Here is a 21,018-nt window from a genome sequence, read left to right on the forward strand (position 1 = left end):
ATGACCTGCAAACACTTTAGTGTACCTTATTCGTGTGATAGGTGTAGAGGTCCCTGACACTAGGCACTTGAGACCCTATGAATTTGCTGTCGGTATGTCCAGCATATGCGGTTTCGGCTTATATCCATCGACATAACGTAGCACTACAAGAGCTTCATTACCTAGAGCTCTCGCGGTACTGTGTTGCCTAGTGCTCAAGTGAATATTGAGTTCGTTGTGGGGATTGGGAAGTGCTGAGTCTTTCGGAACTATTCATTCTCACCTTCAGACTGATGTAGTCCTCCTCGGCCATCAGAGCAAGACGATATTCGTGATTTCGGCTCCCGGTGAGACGAGGAGAGAAAAACCGATGAAATATCGAGAATTTCTCTTGAAACGCCGCAGAATCTAACCTCAACTTTACTGTTGATTTGATTATCGAGTCCGTGAAAGAATTATGCCTTCCTTCCTCTCGAGACTCAAGATCGGACTAGCTTGCCACAGTCTGCCCGGGGCACATGATTCTCGGACCCAAAGATCGCTTCGTCTCACTGGGAAGTGGTCATTGGTTGTTGATGCTTGATGATCTGATTTTATTCATGTTTCTGAACGAAAAAGAAAAGAAACTTATTTCAATCCATTTGAAACGGTGAAGTTTCACTGAAAGTGTTTTTGAACTTGAAGGTCTTAGAAACTCAATCCCTCGACATCAAGGCTCCGCCCTTCGATAAGTGTTTTGTCTTGTAAAGGTTATTCGGTAGTAAAACAAAGCACCACTTCGAGTCCATTGTAACTTTTGTTGAATTTCACATTCCTAATATTTTATTCTGTGTTCGCTCTCTGTCATTTTCTCCCGGATCTTCTTGCTCAAAAAGAAATTATATATTGAATCGCTACTGTTGAACTACTCATCAGTAAAGGATTGGATGTGGATGTCAACGTAATTCGGTGTGGAAAATATTTATTGATGGGTCGTCTATCCTCAAATGAATCAAAAAACTAATTTCTTTATCTTGCGTAGTTCTATCACGGTTTCCTATCAGTATACAGGGTGTCCCGAAAGAAGCACGCCGCCTCATACATTTGTACTTTTATCTCTAGTTCTTTAAGGAATTACGGGAACGTTATGGAAGGTGTTTTTGTGATAAAATTTTTTCTATAAATGTGGGGCCAAAGATATGCCGTCTTCAGTAATCCCAAAGAAAAAGTAATTTAACGTTGAACCCAAATGGTTCTTTTGCTCAATTTAGCCAGAAGCTTGCATCTTATGACTTTTATTCCTTAATAAAACTACACACTCTCCATAGTGCAAGAGTTGAGAAATACGATTCACATTGAAGCTGCTTTACATTTCTGGCAAAGAATTGGTAAAAACCTGCTTTCAGTGTATTGACTTTTATGATTTGGATTTTTACCATATGGTTAAAAGCTATTTGTAATTGTCTGTAGAAGTCATCTTCGCCTCTACCTAACCTACGAGGTAAAATCGAATATGAATTTGAAAAACTTCATACATAATTCAAATTTTCGTAAGAAACGAGGGATTCTTCAAGAGTTGGCAACTATTTTACTGAATCAAAATGAAATAATTCAGTTTTTGTGGGAAAGTGTTTTCAATGGAATTATTTATAGGGTGGCGTTGCGAAATTTCGGTGACATGCTGAATACATCACTTTATTCACTTGTGGGCCTGCCAAATGATTTGATATTTTTCAATAAAATCACTTTTAATATTGTCTCACGAATTCAAACAATTCCATTTCCCATTCTTCTGTACAGATGGAAATGAAAATACATATTTTTTTTATTAAAAAAAAATATAAATTTTTTCAGGACGTCGAAGCCATCAATTGGTTTGCCATAAAATTGCATTTAAATTTATAAAAAGTGTATTTCATGGAGAAGTAAAGCTTTTTTGATTCGGTTTATCATTTATTATCTTCATTGGAAAGAAAGAGCATTCAAAAAGGTATTCACATAAGTTTCTTGTCAGTTAATAATTGAATTTTTGTGCTAGATTTAAAAAAAATGTATTATCAATTGATTGATTGATCCATTTGAGTAACAGTATGACATCAATATCACATTGAAAAGGATATAGTTTTAGAAGGGACTAATTCTTGAGAAAGAAAGCTATCGGCTTTCTACTTCTCGAGTCGTGTCTTGATCATGCCGAGACTGAGTCATCTCCTGATTTATACCGAGACCGATCCATCTCCTGATTATTGTGAGACTGAGTCGTCTCCTGATTTATGACGAGACTGAGTCGTCTCCTGATTATGCCGAGACTGAGTCATTTCCTGATGATGCTGAGACTGAGTCATCTCCTGATGATGGTAACTTGGTTAGCGAAGCGCATGTCGAGAGACAGAAAAACATTCGTCACTGACTATCAAAGCATCTTTTTATGAATCTGATCTACCGTTCTTTGGAAGCTGAATTTTTGCATTTGAAACGGTATAGATATAAACGTGCGTATATATATTTTTAAAAATATTGAAAATATTACTTATTTTGATTGGGACAGAATAAAAAATGTAGGGTATCAACAATTTTCATTAAAAAAAAATGATTATCACTAGGTATACCTTTGATGTTTCTGATGATGGCGGCCATTGATGTCTGCGAAACGTCTAGAAAGATTTTATCAAAGGGATGATGTGAAAAATGTCGAGGAACGATAATACAAAGTCTTAATTGGTGATAATAGTAATGAATTTTGGGAAAACCAATTGATTCAGCTTAGTAATATTGCCCAAATGATTTTACATCAACATTCACCAAGAATATGGAAGTTTGTTGTGGTGTAGTTTTGAATTCTATACAAAACCTCAATATTTATATTATGCAATCACTAACTTGAAGAATATAATGGTTCAATTGCAAAGGATATATTTTTAGGAGGGATTAATTTTTGAGCAAGAAAGGTTTTAGCTTTCTTCTCCATCTTCATACAAAAAAATGTGTATTCGTTTCTTAGGAAGATTCTCACGTTTTTGTATGAAGATGGAGAAGTAGAAAGTTAAAACCTTCTTCCATTCCCAAAAATATAATGATATTTCTGTAATTTATCAGCCACTAAGCACCCGACCGATAATTATTTGGTAGGCCCCGTAACCTTGTAATACTCTTGGAATAAAATTAAAAAGTGAGATACATGTTATTATTATGTATTATTAATTGTATTGATTACTTTTAAGTTGTGTATGTACATAGGCTGTATGTAAATAAATATTATATTCATTGATAAGCGATGAGATACAAATTTTCAAAAGAATAAAATATGAAAATATTCCAGCTGTTTTTGATTCGTTTCGGTTTTTATTTCCATTTTTCAGTTTGTTTCTTTTACAGTAGTTTTGACTGGAAAAAAAGACTTTTGAGTTCGGTTGCTGATTCTGCTCACGAGATTTTTTTTTTCAAAAAGTAGGTCATTGAAATTGTCGATGTATTATTATTTTCTGTGGGCTGTTTACTTTAATATGAAGAAACATGATATTACATCGTACAGTTATTAATTCAGTTATACTCACAAATAATTCTGAAGGTGTGGAAATAGGAATATTTTATCGATTCAAATATAATATTTCAGTTTATCTTAGCTGTGAAACAACATGTCCAAAATGAAAATATTGTGAAACCAAAAGATTCGAATTCGAAACTGAACAAATATACGAGATCTGTTGAAAAAATAAGGGGAATGTTCAAATAGAATGTTCGAATCAATATTCGAATTCGACATGCATATTTTTCGAACCACCGTATTCACCAGATTTGGTTCCCTGCGACTTTTTTCTGTTGCAAGATCGAAGAGACCGTTGAAAAAGCGGCGTTTTGCGACGATTGAGGAGATTAAAACCGTCTCGAATATAAATTGATGACTAAATGAATATTTTTCGAGCCACCGTATTCACCAGATTTGGTCCTCAGCGACTTTTTTCTATTGCCAAGATCGAAGAGACCCTTGAAATAACGGCGTTTTCCGACGATTGAGAAGATTAAAATCGTTTCGAATAGAAATTCGATGACTAAATGAATATTTTCGAGCCACCGTATTCACCAGATTTGGTCCCCTGCGACTTTTTTCTGTTGCCAAGATCGAAGAGACCGTTGAAAAGGCGGCGTTTTGCGACGATTGAGGAGATGAAAACCGTTTCGAATAGAAATTGATGACTAAATGAATATTTTCGAGCCACCGTATTCTCTTGATTTGGTCCCCTGCGACTTTTTTCTGTTGCCAAGATCGAAGAGACCGTTGAAAAGGCGGCGTTTTGCGACGATTGAGGATATTAAAACAGTTTCGAATAGAAATTGATGCCTAAATGAAAATGTTTCTAGAAAAATTCAAATTCACCTTATTTTTTCAACGGACCTCGTACGGACAAAACAGAGCCCTTAGTATTTGTTGCACATCATTCATTCACACGCTTCGTAGGTACTACTAACTTTTTTTAGCGAACAAATAGAAAAGTAGACTCACCAGTTGTCGAAAATGTTGATTTTTCCAGTTGACTACTTTCGCCTATGAACAGTCTGGCCTTGAAGTTTTTCTTTGGATACGCCTATCATTTTGTAATAATTATGTCCGCATTATTCATCATTTATTTTACAATTACAATAATTGGAGCTAATTACACGGTGATTGGTACTAAACTCTTCCTTCCTTGGGCTTCTAAATTAATCTACTAACATTGCTTCTATCATATTCTTAGAAATAAGACAGTTTTCGCAAGTGGTGTCGAAATGAAATTTTTTTCTTAGTTGGTCATTTTTAGTGCTATATATTAAAAAATGTATTTCAGACTAGCCATTATTCAATCTAATCTGCAGTTTTGAGTGATGAACAACTGTGACTCTTCGGGATTTTTTTTGACTCAATGTCACTTTCATGAAAGGGAAATACAGATTGAGAATACACAAACTATTTATTATTTTCATATATATTTCCCGATAAAATGTTAACTGGAACCACTTTTCCCAACCACCAGACCTGCAACATTCTTCTAGACGCACGTTTCTTCAACCAAGTTGTTTTTTTTTAGGTGATGAAGTAAAGTCATTCCTAACTCTAAAATTGGTCTTCATTTTTATCTAGCAGGGAACATTATCACCAAACGATACACAGCTCATAGAAGCTCATAAGTATGATTTTAGTGTATCCTGAAATGTATAGTACGTACTGTGACCACTAGAGGGCGATGGCAGTACGATATCGGTATTTAATGTGGTTACCAATAGTTCGTTTGCCGCATATAGACGCTACCCACAAGCATATCGATCCGAATTTTATTGTCCTTCCGTATGAACCAAGATACACAAACGGATTAGATCGTATTTTAAAAGTTGAACATGAAAATAGCCTTCAAAACTTCGTGCTCACTTGAACAATTGTTAAGTAACCCTAAAGATGTCGGAAAATGGAAAGTCTGGAATACATGAAAAAATATATATCGGTCAGACTAAGCGAGCCTTTGAAACTCGTGTCAAAGAACACGCAGCACATATCCGATTCCGAAGACCAGAAACATTTAGCCCATTGTTCATCTTTTTGAGAATCACTCTGTTGAAATTAGCAGGAATTTTCACGATACAATATCCCCCAGATTTCTACCCGAAGTCATCGATGTTAAAAGTTAGGAATCAGTTTAGACCATCTCCAAAAGACGCTAACTTTGTCGGTGAAACGTACGCCGAGAAGAGTATTGCAGTTCTGGTGTTCGGGAAAAGAGCTTGCTTTGATTTTTGTTTTTTCTAAATTGAAACTCCAGATACAACTACATATATGGAATTTTTCACGATTCTATCAATATTTGTACTGGCACGTGGTTGTTTTTTTTTTTTCGGTCAATCTATAGGCATCTGATTATACTGAACTGAATATATCTCTACTCAAATCTGCTTGAAGAAATAATGGACACATTGATAACAACTAGTTTGGAAAATCAAATCGATTCCGTGGAATAATTATACCATCGTTAACTTTAACAATGTCATTCCAAACGGCACAAATACAGGCCCGGCTAGCTCAGTCGGTAGAGCATGAGACTCTTAATCTCAGGGTCGTGGGTTCGAGCCCCACGTTGGGCGTTTTTTTTTTTCGTAGCACGTTACTGAAAATTAGCCTTTTATTATATTATTTATTATTCTTCCCTCGGAACTCTTGAATAATTGTCAACGGTGGGTTGTTTCAATTGTATATATGTTATTCAACGTACATATTAAAAAAAAGCCCTTAAATCTTCGTAAACTAACGGTAAAATCAAATTATAAATCAAGGGTCATTTGATATTGTGAAATATTTCGCTTCGAAAACTTGACATGGAGGTTTTTGGGTACTAATCTTGTAAATCCTAAAAAACGCTCAGACAGGTCTGAGCAGAGGGGTGAACAACCTTTGGAATTTTATCAGGGACCTGGGGGCGAGTCGCACATTGTTTGAAAGATCTTGGAATTCTCTAAACAACAGTGTATATTTTTTTAAAATTTGGACGAACCATATTAAATTTAGAGTTGAAGTTAGCATATGTTCAAAATGAGCACCTCCAGCTTCCATGCAATAATAGAGATTCTACCGGAAACGTTCTCGAACATTGTGGAGCATTTCTGGAGTGTTTTGGCGACATTCATTAACAGAAATAAATCTAACGGCGAAAGGTTTGGTGATCGAGGTGGCCATTCGATAGTGCCTCGCCTCCCAATCTAGTGATCCGGAAAAGTTTGATCTAAATACTGCCGAACAGGCAGAGCATAGTGCGGAGGAGCCCCATCTTGTTGAAATATTAATAGATCCTCCCGATAATTGTGGTCATTTTCAATAATATCAGTGAGAAGGGGATTAATAGTACCTTCCAGAAGCTCCAGATACATGTGTCCAATTGAATTGCGTTCTAAAAATAATTGGCCAACAATACGGTCTCCAAAAATTCCAGCCCATACATTTAATTTTTGTGGACGTTGAGTATGCACTTCATGACAAATGTGAGGATTTGAATCAGCCCAATAGCGACAATTATGGCGATTAACTGTGCCATTTAGAAAAAAAGAACATTCATCATTGAAGCACTCGTTCACTAACCAACTAGCAAAATTGCAAGCGTCGATCGAAATCATCTTCATTCAGTTCTTGCGTTAATTTAATCTTGTAAGGATGCATTTTGTGGGTTTTTAAAATACGCCGAATGCTAGTTCGTGACACCCCGGAAACAAATGCTAACTTTTTTGTATGGTCAAAGTATGGTCAAGCTCAACATGGCCCAGAATTGCCACTTGTGTCTCCTCATTTGTTACTGGTGGTTCGATTTGCCTTTTTTTATTTGCTACAGAACCAATTGCGCAAAATTTTGCAATTGATTGGAAAACGTACTGTCGCGACACATTATTCCCATGTTGTTGATTGAACTGTTCAGTGGCTCTCGCAGCACAACGTCTATTTCCACTGTTCAATGAACTCAACCCTCTCTGTAGTTGTGTTAACTATTGTTTCTTTACGGCACTCACTACTAGTGATAATGTAGATATAACATAAAAATGAGAAATAAAAACAGCATTTAAAACCATTTGTCGATTGTAATAGTCCTCTTATCAGAATCAGAATAAATCTACAATTTTATGCTATGTGTATCTTTATGGTCTTAAATATGTGTTTTCTCGATACTCAATGTGGGAAACATTCTGAAACTACGTTTTTTATTTTCATGTTGACATTTTGACAAACTCATTCAGCTAAAATTGTTTAAATGCATTCGACATACTGCTAATCTCCATTTCTAAAAAATACTGTTTCTGAACTGTCGCTATTAGAAAATCTCTTCTACCTACTAACACTGCTTGCTTGGGGCTTGGTCCAATATTTTTGAGTGAATAGTTTATATTCTGGTTGTGAACTGAGGTTAGTTTTTCACATCATTCACTATATAAAAGTTCATGATTTGGAAGTCTTACAAACCTAATTTTCACTTTTATTCAAGGTATTTTTTTTTGTTCAATTATCAGAAATGCCTTCATTTCAGTACCTAAAATATTCAATTTCATTAAGACTATTCATTTTCACTGTTTCAAAACATTAAAAAAATAACTCCATCACTTATAAGTCTATCTCATCAAAAAAATAACTAGATGATGAAGTACTTGTTATGGGGTAACCATCAATGATTTTTTTTTTTCGGGTAGCAAAAAGTTTCTCTGAATCAACTTGATGAGAGTAATCTCTCCAAAGCTACGAATTGAAGAGATTCTAAATAAAATTCATGAATTGTAAGTGATGTAAGTTGCAACTCCCTTGTTACTCCAGATGTGGCTTCTTCAACCATGTGGGGTAAGTATACTCGATGTTTAAGTAACAAAATATCCTTCATTTATACGAAGACTTCTATATTTTTGGCACTAGGAATATACCTCGAAGCCTTTTTGTGGAATTCATTCAGTTTAGTTGTGCAGTACAACATTGCGCAGCCAAACTGTTTAGAAGCTCCACCAAAGAGGACCTCTTTGCCTGCAGCTGCTGCAATATGCTTCTTCTCCTCTAATCTTTCAAAACCCGCAAGCTTTCTAACCTCATTTCTGCCAAATCTTCTCATTGTTATCATTATTTCTCCTTCTCCTAGTTCCTTATCAGACCTCTCGTCGTTGGACATGGTATCCCTGAGGCAAGCCTTGCCTCCGAGTCCCATTCCCGAAGGGGGAAAGTCGAAAAGAAAAACCCACCACATCCACAAAGCGAACACCATAGGCATCCCTTCAGATAAGGACTTGTTCGACACCAAGAATAACAATCCGAGATCGAGACGGAACTTTTTCGAGGGGTTCAAGAATTCTTTGAAGCACAAGCATAAGAGTGATCCGATGGGCTTACAAGCTATCAAGGAGGGAGATCAAGCGAATTTGAACAGGAGATGGTCTGAGGATAATAAAACTACGGTGAGTAGTTGATGTTGAATTTCGTAACATTTGAATTTGGTTCAACCCCAGTTTCACTGCTTTTTTACGAATACAGGGTGTGTATGGTCGTCATGTTCTTCCACAGACGTGATTTGGAGGTTGTAATGAGAAACCAAAAATAGTAAAACCATTTTTGTATTGTTGCACTACACTGCACAATTAAACTCAACTTTATTTCACTGCTACATAGGCGATACAACATAAACCCTTAAAATGAAACCGAAGTAACACTCAAATGTTAATCGCTTTATTAGAACACTTCGTAACGCACTTTCAACTAAACTTCCTCGATCTGCGTGTTGGTAGTGTTTATATATGGAAATGGAAGTCTCTGGAGGCTGATAGGGAAGTCGTTAGAAGTCTCTCGAAGCGACGCAATATCTAGAACCATCGCGAAGCCCAAGTCAATTTGAGCGCAACCTTGGCCAAGTCACAATCAATTGAAGAAGACCAGCGGCGGCCGTCGTTATTTTTTCAGGGGTTGATTTCCAACATTATGATGTGAAAAAAGCAATAGTTGGCCGAAAATCGTTCAACGACATCATATAGTAATAAGCTTGAAAGAGACAAAACATTGTTATATAGTATAATTTTTGACACCCTGCATATTTATATAGTTTTTTTTTAAATCCGCTGTACAAGATGAAGTATATCTTTTGCAGCACGACCAAAACTTGATACCACTTGGCACCCAAGCCCGCTTGAATACAAAATGGCAAGACCTGAACCAGGGCGAGGTGGTCGTGGTGACATGTTATGACCCCATGCAAGGCTACTTGGTCAAGCGTAACTCGAACGCTGAAAAAATATGGATCCCTTCCCACGTTTTATCCAACTTCAACCGAAAACAGGGCTCCTTCAAGTTCCTATCGAAATCCAAGAAACTCCTGGACGACAACTCGGAGGCGGAAACGTCAGCGCCCGAGTTCAAAGAGAAGCTCAAAGACTTGACAGTACCGAGCGGTTCCAAGGCGATATTCGTGTGCAGAGTGAAGAACTACGGGATGATCACGCAGCAGGTTTGGGAGAAGCTGGAGCCGGAACGATACTTATTGGGAAGCGGGAAGTGTTTGCTGGACGGTCAGGAGAGGTTGGTGATGTTCACCATCGATAATGCCAAAGTGTCGGATTCCGGTACTTATGCACTTTCCATTACCAACGAATACGGTACTGCTGCTTGTTCGGCTGTTTTGACCGTCACGAATAACTTTTCTTCAGTACCGGAACCCAAGGTGAGTAGAGACAGAGAGAGAGAGAGAGAGTGAATATGCTTCAATGTATACATAATTGAGTCATGGTTAAAAAGCTTTCTTGAAGAAATATATAATACAAGAACACAAATACATAAGAAATACAATCAACTTGAAGCATGATTACAAGAGATAAAACTGCATAGCAAAGTTGTGAATTATGAGTCAAGTTTGAAAGTAATACTCACATCGCAAATACAAACATTTGACAATCATTAATAATGAAATATTGTTACCACCTTGAAATATTTTTCAAGGTGGTAACAATTGAAAAAATTGAAATATTGAGCATTTTCCGGGATGAATCCGTTTTCTAAAACGATATTTCTATTTAATAATGTGTTAACCGAAGAATGGCTTTGGAGCAAGTCACACTTTTTTTCTGAATATCGCCTCGAAGCATCGAGACAGGTCAGAAAAGTGACAGTAACATACGTCTAAATAATGGGTGATTGTTTTGCTGGTATATTTTTGTCAACACTGTTTTTGACAGATCACGCGTGAGTTGTGTCTTGTGTCATTGTCAAACTTGTTCAGTTTGGTCTATAATTTAACCATGAATAGACTTACGAATGAACAACGCTTGCAAATTATTGAATTTTATTATCAAAATTTATGCTCGGTCCACTTCTTCCAATTTATGGGCAGTTTCGTCGGCCTACTGAGGGAGCTATTCGAAAGCTTGTGACTAAATTTCGAACCCAGTTTACATTATTCGACATTAAACCACCATACGTAAAGTGAGGACCGAAGAAAATATTGCCGCTGTATCCGCCAGTGTTCGTGATGACCGTGAAATGTCGATTCGCCGCCGTTTGCAGCAATTGGGCATCTGTCACTCCACTCCGCGGAAAATTTTGCGATTCAGTTGGTGCGAGAGTTGAAGCCACACGACCTCTCACAACGTCTAACATTTGGTGAATGGGCGCTAGGAAAGTTGAAGGAAGATCCACAATTTTATCGAAGAACTGTGTTCAGTGACGAGGCTGATTTTTGGTTGAATGGATACGTTAACAAGCAAAATTGCCGCATCTGGAGTGAAGACCAGCCACAAGCATTGCAAGAGCTACCGATGCATCCCGAGAAAGTCACTGTTTGGTGTGTATTATGGGTCGGTGAATGGCGAGTGCTACCGTGTGATGATTGATGACTTTGTGTTGCCCAAAATGGAAGAATTGGACATGCCTGACATGTGGTTTCAACAAAATGGTGCCACACGGCACGCGAAACAATGGCCCAATTAAGAGCCGCCTTCGTTGAACAGTTCATCTCACGTTTGGGGCCCGTCAATTGGCCGCCTAGATCGTGTGATTTAACGCCTTTGGATTATTTCTTGTGGGGTCATGTTAAGGCTTATGTCTACAGGGATGAACCAGCAACGACTGACGCTCTGGAAGCCAATATTGAAGCATTTATACGTGAAATACCGGTAGATATGTTAGAGAGAGTGTGCTTATCAAATCCTATACCTCTTAAAAAATCACCCATTAGATGCATCTCTCAATAAGCAGAGTTTTATTTCAGTGTTCAAATTGAAGAAACTTAAAGTTTAGTTCAAAAGTAAATACAGTCCACTAAAACCTGTTCAAGTCAATAGAGGTACAATATAACGTATTCTAAAAATACTTTATTGTGTGATTTTCACTAGATAGTTTTACAAAAACGCAACACGTGTTTCGCCATACAATGGCTTCCTCGGGCATGTCTTGTAAAACTATCTAGTGAAAATCACACAATAAAGTATTTTTCAACTTCAAATATCTCTTCCTTCAGGTGCAAGTGCTCTCCAGTTCGAGTGCCCTCTTAGAATGGGAGAGCGCGGATCATTCCCAATTCGTGGTCGAATATTGCAGGTTAGGCTCAGGAGAGTGGATCTCCCCCAACAACAACCAACCAGTCAGTTCGCATCAGTTCATCGTTGAGAATTTGATCCCAGGCGAAACCTACAGTTTCAGAATAGTCTGCTTACAAAATAATTACGTTAGTCTACCAAGCGCTGCTGTCTGTTTGCCCGCAGCAGAGAATTTGTGTTGGCAGCAGGAGCAGTTCAAACGCAGGTATGTTTGTTTAATAGAATTAATGCCAATTTTGACATCACATCAGTCCTAATTTTAGTTTCAAATGAAAGTTCAATGTGACAAAAAAAACTCCCCATTGCGATACCCACACCAATTCAATTTGAAATATTTGACTGACTTTCAACATATTGAGAAAAGCTATGTTTTTCCGACATAACCTTGAACGGCACATTAAAACGTGTGACAGCGACCTCATGGGCTGACAGTGACAAAAGAAACTCCCTATTGCGAGGCCCATCCCAATTATATTTGAAATATTTGACAAAATTTTAACATATAAAGAAAAGTTATGTTTGTCAAACATTACCTTAAACGGCACATGGCTCATGTTTTTGTAATGGGCTGACAGTGACAAAAGAAACTCCCCATTGCGAGGCCTATCTCAATTCTATTTTAAATATTTTACAGAATTTCATCATATAAAGAAAAGTTATGTTTGCCAAACATAACCTTGAATGGCACATTAAAACGTGTGGCAGAGGCCTCATGTTTTTGTATGATGGGCTGACAGTGACAAAAGAAACTCCCCATTGCGAGGCCCATCCCAATTCTATTTGAAATATTTGACAAAATTTTATCATATAAAGAAAAGGTATGTTTGTCAAACATAACCTTGAACAGCATATTAAAATGTGTGGCAGATGGCTCATATTTTTGTAATCGGCTGACAGTGACAAAAGAAACTCCACATTGCAACTCATCCTAATTCTATTTGAAATATTTGACAGAATTTCAACGTATAAAAAAGCTGTTTGTCAAATATAACCTTGAATGGTACATTAAACTGTTGGCAGAGGGCTCATATTTTTGTATGCTGGGCTGACAGTGACAAAAGAAACTTCCCATTGCGAGACCCATCCTAATTCTATTTGAAATATTTGACAGAATTTCAACGTATAAAGAAAAGTTATGTCTGTCAAACATAACATTGAACGGTACATCAAAATGTGTGGCAGAGGGCTCATATTTTTGTAGGATGGGCTGACAGTGATAAAAAATTCCCCCTTTGTGGGGCGTGTCCAAATTCTATTTGAAATATTTGACATTTGACAGAGTTTTGACATAAAGAAAAGTTATATTTGTCAAGCATAATCTTTTTGGTACATTAAAAAGAGTGGCAGAGGCCTCATATTTTTGTATAATGGGCTGGATGGGCTAAAAGTGATTAAAAAAATCCATATTACGGAACCTGCCCCATTGGCTATCCCAAAGGCCAATTCATAGTGTTGCACAGTCTAAAATGGTTGACAATTTTAAAAAATTATTGATGCATTATTTATAAAATGTTTGGACATTTCACAGAGTTTTCGGCTATAACAGCCTAACTTCAGACATATAACTTCGAATCACACAATAATCTGATGTAATGAATCACTTTTATTCACAGAATTGCATTGAGTTTCTCAAAAATCTATAAGGTTACCATACATTATCCTCAGTCATGATGAGATGTGACCTTTTGCTCACTTTTCTTGTTTGCTACATATTCATTTAATCATCGATTATTATCACGAAGGTTGGTTGAGTAACAGGATCAATTTTTTTCAAAAAACAATTGTGTTCTTGCCGACGTTTCGAATTCAATTAAATTCTTCTTCAGGGCTCTGGCTCTACCGGAATGTTTTGCAAATTCATCATTGTACCATATCCTTTGGTTTATTGTAGGTATATCGAACTGGAAGAGATCGGCCGAGGTCGATTTTCGGTGGTTCGTTTAGCGCGAGATAGAGGCACGGGCGTTGAAGTTGCGCTGAAGCAGGTTTCCAGAAGAAAACAACCCCAGAGCGTAACGCAAGCTGAAAGTTCGTTGCTGGCAGAGATGCAGCACCCAAACATCATAAGGTCGATGGCTCTTTTCGAAAATGCACCCGTGCCTGGGGTAGATACCATAGTTATGGAGCTGTACGTATAGATTCTAACCTAAGAATATGTTTGTTACATTGTAATTCAATGATATGAACCGAATTTGATGTGATTTAAAAATTTCTCAGGGTCAAGGGACCGCTTTTGTTCGATTATATCTGCGAGAAGGAACAGTACAAGGAGGAAGATGTTAGAACTTACACCCGACAGCTCATATCAGCATTGGAGTGGCTTCATCGGAATAAAATAGCCCATCTGGATGTTAAAGTAAGTAATTTGTTTGGATGTACAGTTCATTGAAAATTCTTATGTTAAGCTCCCATAAAAATCAGACAATTATACTTAGTCTAGTCGGATTCTTCAAATTACATTAAGAAACCAGAAGAGAGAGAGAGAGAGAGAGAGGGATAGAGAAAGAGAGAGGGGGGGACAGAGAGAAGAGGGACAGAGAGAGAGTAAAAGAAAGGGAGAGAGAGAGGGGAGAGAGAGAGAGGAACAGAGAGAGGGGGGGGACATAGAGAGAGGGACAGAGATGGAGAGAGTGAGAGAGGGACAGATATAGAGATAGTGAGGGAGGGACAAAGAGAGAGAGAGAGAGAAAAAGAGAGGGAGAGAGTGAGAGGGACAGAGAGAGAGAGACAGAGATAGAGAGAGGGAGCGAGGGACAGAGAGAGGGGCAAAGAGAGAGAGGGACAGAGAAAGAGACAGAGAGAGGGAAACAGACACATAGATATAGAGGGACACTCAGAGAGAGAGGGGGGACAGCGAGAGAGAGGGACAGAGAAGGAGGGAGGGAGGGGGAGAGAGAGGGACAGAGAGAGAGAGAGAGAGAGAGAGAATTATTAGTGTTAAACTGCATAACAAATATACCATAACCGTTTTTTTGCTCAAAATTGGCTTTATTTATCAACGTAATCTCCATCAAGAATCACACAATCATTGCAGCGCAGCTGCAATGCAGCGCAGCTGCAATGATTGTATAGCTCAAAAACATGCCTCAGTTCCAGCAATAGCCTCTTCACCCGAGCAAAATTTCTGACCAGTGAGCTTTTTTTGAGGCCCGTAGTCGCTGGGAGCCAAATCTGGCGAATACGGTGGATGTGGGGGCAATTCGAAGTTCACTTCATGTAGTTTTGCCGTTTTTCTGATTGACAGGTTGCGTTGTCTTGATGAAACAAACATTTTTTATTTGCCATATGCAGTCGAAAAACTGATGTGTGACTTTTGTAACATACTGTTTTCCGTAAGAATTTTTGAAGGTGAATAAATATCTTATCTTTTGTAATTTTGGCCTCCAGTAACGCACTGTTGATGGTATTTCTCTTCTCAAGATAGTAGATTGATACTACACCACGCACATACCGAGGCAATAACCTTTCCAACCAATCATTGTTCACCAGGTTCACCAGTTGCTCTCCACCCAGATGACGATTGTTTTGATTCTGGAGTGAAGTGATGGATCCATGTTAGTAGAAGTAGAATAGAAATTTATATTTATACTGAACAACAAACAAAATGGTTTCCACTCACATGATGCACAGTTTTTTTTTTAGTTCCTTACATACATCATGCATTGAGTACCAATTGATACAGTTAAAATCGATATAAAATAAAACGATATAAAACAATAAATAAAAAAAAGACCGTAAAAATTCTTCTTACGTCAGGTATAATAAAATAGGGAATTTCAGGTGTTTTCGGTTTTCTAAGAGTGTTGAAAACAAAAATCACTTCCGAGGATTCACGCGGTCTTTCAATGGTTGCATATTGAATTCTTGTAATTGGCTAGAATACGATATAAATAAAGGCCAGACATTGTGTTTTCTGAAAAGGAGTGTTTTTAATAATCGTTTCTGGACTTTTTCTATAGTATCATAATATAAAAAGGTCTTGGGTTCTTTTAATATCTTTGCAATATCAGCTAACTCAAGCAATTTCACTTTTTCATCATTCGAAATGATTTTGTGGATTTTTTAATGTTTTCTGGTGTTTCTGCCTCATTTGGTCATCCACTGCGTTCTGCATCATCAGTCTCTACGACTACGGGTAAAGTCAGCAAACCAACGTTCTATTGTTGTTTCTGATAGAGAGGGAGCCGCTATTCTACAGGCAGTGAGCATAGTTTCTTACTGCACCGCTTATATTCGCCGCTCTCACGGTAGCAACTCGTATGACGCCATCCGAACCCGGATGTGCAGCTATGATACGGCCAACGGCCGAGGCCAATGTTGGCAGATTGTCTTCATGCATGATAACCAGATCGCCGACTTGAAGTTTAGGTTCTTTGGTTTGACGGTGAAGACTGATGATATTGTTGAGATACTCATGATGCCATCGATTCCAGAAGTGCTGTTTCAGCTGTTAAGCCGAGAGGCGGTTTGCAGGAAGGTCCGCGAAATTTTTCTGTGGAAAGGTAGTCAGTGTACCACCAATGACGATTATACGTCTATTATAACCCTCGCTAGCGATAAGATTATACTCAAAGGCTACCATACCAAACGTCCCGCGTTCAACTCCCCAAAAACTTTTTTTTTACATGTTTCCTACTATTTCTAGTCTGCCGTGACGTCACGTCTGTCTCGCTCAATCCGGGGGACCTCTATTAACTCTTCTCAAGCCACTGTATCGCTTGAACGGTATTTTTCCCCACCAAAAACAGTCTAAGATTAAAAAACAAAATTATTTTCGATCCATTGTTCTGAAAACAACAAAAGTAGTGTCACTCTTAACACAATAACTCACAAATTTTTGAGTAGAATGTCATGAAATTTCAACAGCTTTTTTTTGAAGGTTTGTACTGGCTGAAAAAGCGGTGAATCCAATACGACTAGCGCCATCTATGCGTTAGGCCCGAAACTCTCCAGCCCAGATAGTAAACTTATTCCTAAACATTGTTTCATTTCAGCCGGAAAACGTGATGATCGACCTCACCACCTCGCCGGCGCCCCTACTGAAGCTCGTCGACTTCGGCGACTCGGTGACGACGGCGAAGAACGTGATACCGCCTCCAGCCTGCCTCGAATTCGCTTCTCCGGAGCTGGTGCTCGGCAAGCCCGTCGGGACGCACACCGACCGGTGGGCCGTCGGCGTCCTCCTCTACGTCCTCCTGAGCGGCGTCTCGCCCTTCCTCGACGACTCCATCGAAGAGACGACCGCGAACATACTCAAGAGCGACTTCTGCTTCCCAGAGGAGTACTTCGGCGACGTGTCCGAGGAGGCGAAGGAGTTGGTTGGTAGTTTGCTGGTGCTGACGCCCGCCGGGAGGTGGGAGGCGGAGCAGTGTTTGGAGTGTGCGTGGATGAAGAAGGTAAGTTTTGTTTAAGCGATAATCCAAGTTTCGACCAAAATAATGCGAACCGTCATCGTCATAACACAGTAGAATAATACAACGAGTAGGCTCTTTTACCACGTGATCCGCGTTCAGTGCTGTAGTATCGAAGGATTCGACGGTCCTCGGTAATCGGATTAGTTATAATAAACAGTCGGAAATTGATATTGTGTTTAGCTTGTCCGCTGTTTTCATTATTGTTTTTAGTTTTTGTAGTTGGTTATAAGTAAGTAACCTACCACAAACTCTTCTATAATATCCTTAAATTTCATTTTTATATGAGCGCACGCCTATGGTAAAAGAAAGAAATTGGCTCAGCACTTCGCTTCGAGGTCACCGAGAACTTTGTGATTTTATGAATGAAAATAGTGGGAGAGGACTTTACTATGTTCACAACTACAGACAAACCAACTTGGACCAAAAACAGTCGGTGCAAAAACCGTTTCAGCCAAAATTACTTCATACATTTGGAAAATATGTATACAACAATTTAGTGTAGCTAACCTCTCATGAGATCACGGCAATTTAGATTTAGACTAGAGATTTTCGAACCAGTGTCATTATTGCCGGAGTTGATTTTGTAACAAGCTGTTTCAGCCAAAGTTGTTTTGATCGAGTTGTTGAGACCGAAGTTGTTAAGGGCCGACTTATCTTGACCGATCACCAATAAATAATGTATTGTTATTGTAATTCTATCATGATGGTTTAGACTTTCGCGGCTGAGGTTTTCAGTGTCCTTGTTTTTCGAGTTTGAAAGCCGTGGATTATTGGAATTTCTGCCTGACGTTTCGCTGGAGCGAGTGGCTAGCTTCTTCAGCTTACGAATCCTAAAAGTTAGTCATCGGACAGAAAGCCATGATGGTTAAACCTCTGAATAAGTTAGCCACTTGCGCCAGCGAAACGTCAGGAAGAAATTCCAAAAATCACGGCTTTCAAACTCGAAAAACAAGGATATTGTAATTCTATGTTACCACCCAACAAAAGCAAAGGAGGGTGCTGCAAGCTGCTTTATCGCACCAGAATCTGTCATTGGCATTGCTTTGGCCTTTGCCAAACAAACATTGAACACCTATATGGCAAGAAGATTTATGGACTTCTGGCAGGATTGGCCCACTCCAAGGCGTTTACTCAACCTTCGAAGTTTGATTCCAAACAGTTGTTGGACTACAGTAGGGATGAACTACGATGTCTAACAGGCCTTCTTACAGGTCACTGTCATTTGAATCAACGTATGCAGAGATTCGGACTGTCGGAAGACAGTGTGTGTCGCCTCTGTTTGTGAAATGATGAAACAGCAGAGCATATACTTTGTGCCTGCCCCGCTGGGGACCGAATCAGGTTTTTAGAGTTCGGCAGAGCCGTACTCTTACCATCTGACATGAAAGACCACTCACTATAAAAACTAATTAGATTTGTTATGAAGCTGGGTTTATTTGATCAAGTGTGAATAGGTATGAGCCACAATAAACCCTTGAGGGTTGCGGTGGAGGGTCGAAAGACCCACTCACTTTAGACCTACTACCCTACCACCCAAAAACGTATTTGTTTTGCAGAAATATGCATACAGGTAACCCTGAAAGTTCTAGACAGCTGAATCATTCGAAAATATAAAGCTGTGGAAGAAAAGTTGTAGGGATTCAGGATTTCTTCCTGGCTGTCTGTGATGAACCTATATTAAAAATTAATTGAGGGTCGAGGTTAGCGTTTCGATGGGAACCCAAATTTTTCTATCACATAAAGGAAAAGAACTGGAATAATTACGATCAGGTACGCCCTTGATCTCTGAAGGTCATCCGAAGGGTAAGTATTGAAAATGGCGAAGTAACGAAGTATTTGCCTCAGACTCTGGAAGATTTTGAATCCATTTTGAGGAATAAAACGTGCCCAATCGTTTGGAGCTTTCCATTCCCCACTACCAAGCTGTTATAAGCTAATGACTGTAATACAGTCCACTTGAACTTTTTTTTGGAAGGCGATATTTGTCGTGGACTTTTCAGCTCCAGGTGAGACTCGTTCAAAAGGAATAGAAATACAAATGAAACATTGAGTTTTTTTTACTTCATGGATTCTACTTCGGCATCACTACTGGAAGAGACCACAAAGTTCCCAAAAATGGAACCACCAGAATCATGTTGATTGGATTTCAAAACCAATAAATTCCAAATAATTTGTGGGATGTATATCTATATTTCGGCAGCGGCACTAAGGAGCTGAGAAGAGGCAAACAATCAAAATATGATAAAAATGAGCAGCGTATATGTATAGTACTTTTCCATAGGTGATGTTGATCACATATGTCATCGGTATTGTTAGAAGTAAATGGCTTTATAATCAAAACTTTGCTTTCAGGAAGAACTCTCGGCCGTCATACCTTCGTCTCGTCTGAAATCTTTCGTTCTACGAAGACATCCAATGCATGCCAGTGCTCTAGCGAGTCCTGCGAGCTGAAAAAAAAAACTGCTTCATATATAGTGGGAAATGTACGCACCTGAATATATTCAACTGACTGTAGGTACATTTTCCACTCTCTCGACTGACGATACTTCTAGATCCAAAGAATATTATTATCCGAAGTGTTTTGAAACTGTGGAAAACTCACGACGATCAATCCGACTGTGGATGCAGCACGGGCCAATGTTTCTGTGAAAATATTTACTCTCTTCTAGCGTTTCGCGCACGATATGTACATTTTGCATGTTGCTTTTCACACATATTTGCATTTTATGTGATATTTTTATATATTTGAAGTTTTATAGTTGATGTAGTAACAAACAACTTTTACAGTTCATATTTTATTATTGCAAATTTAATTGAAATTTTAATATTTTTGAAGCTAAGATGCTATTTTAATGTTAACTTATTGAATGTGTATATAAAGTGATTATGTTAGATTAAATGATTTACAATTTTCACGAGTTTTTCATTAGACTTGGAGATTTTGAGTAGTACGAGGATAAGAATTGACAGGCAAATATTTTTCGAGCCCGGATCATAATTTTTCAACAGAAGTCTTGCAAATTAAGACTTTAAAACTCGATATTTCGACTTGAATCCCGAAATCACGACTTCGATTTCGAAATTTTGACTTCGAAACATGAAAGTTTCTACTTTAATCTTGAAATCACGAGTTTAAACTCGGGTTCAAACCCGAAATTTTGACTTTCAACTTGAAATTTCGACTTTCAACTCGAAATTTCGCATTAAACTCGAAAATTTCGACTTTAGTCTTGAAATCACGAGTTTAGATCGAAACTTCGGGATTAAACTCGAGTCAAACTCGAAATTTCGAGTTGAAAGTCGAAATATCGACTTTTAACTCGTGATTACAAGATTGCAGTAGAAATTTTCAAGTTTTGAAGTAAAAATTTCGTAATTGAAGTCGGTATTTCGAAATTAAAGTCGAAATTTCGAAAGTCAACATCAAATTCGAAATTTCGACTTCAAACTTGAAAATTTTGACTTTGGTTTTGAAAGCACGAGTTTAAACCCGAAATTTCGACTTTTAACTCGTGATTTCAAGATAAAAGTAGAAATTTTCCTAAACTCAAAATTTTCACGTTAATACCTAAATTTCAACTTTAAA

General features: G+C 38.2%; 1 protein-coding gene and 1 non-coding gene across 5 annotated transcripts in view; both read left to right on the top strand.

Annotated features, from left to right (window-relative positions):
* Positions 1-20,345, top strand: part of trio (trio Rho guanine nucleotide exchange factor) — a 109,879-nt gene extending 89,534 nt beyond the window's left edge. For all 4 annotated transcript variants that reach the window (XM_074171343.1, XM_074171354.1, XM_074171359.1 and 1 more), the window contains 7 exons: positions 8,583-8,895; positions 9,579-10,148; positions 11,940-12,223; positions 13,910-14,146; positions 14,236-14,374; positions 17,013-17,414; positions 19,785-20,345. In XM_074171343.1, the coding sequence (XP_074027444.1) occupies positions 8,583-8,895; positions 9,579-10,148; positions 11,940-12,223; positions 13,910-14,146; positions 14,236-14,374; positions 17,013-17,414; positions 19,785-19,883 (2,044 nt within the window). In that variant the 3' untranslated portion in view covers positions 19,884-20,345. The remainder of the gene's footprint in view (positions 1-8,582; positions 8,896-9,578; positions 10,149-11,939; positions 12,224-13,909; positions 14,147-14,235; positions 14,375-17,012; positions 17,415-19,784) is intronic.
* Positions 5,994-6,066, top strand: TRNAK-CUU (transfer RNA lysine (anticodon CUU)). The gene has a single exon. It is a non-coding gene; the product is annotated as a tRNA-Lys (tRNA).
* Positions 20,346-21,018: the final 673 nt, after the last annotated feature.

The sequence above is a fragment of the Leptinotarsa decemlineata genome, unplaced genomic scaffold (genome assembly GCF_025532065.1).
Source record: "Leptinotarsa decemlineata unplaced genomic scaffold, Ldec_3_MD MMD2_P_RNA_scaffold_12, whole genome shotgun sequence".
Taxonomy (NCBI): Eukaryota; Metazoa; Arthropoda; class Insecta; order Coleoptera; family Chrysomelidae; genus Leptinotarsa; species Leptinotarsa decemlineata.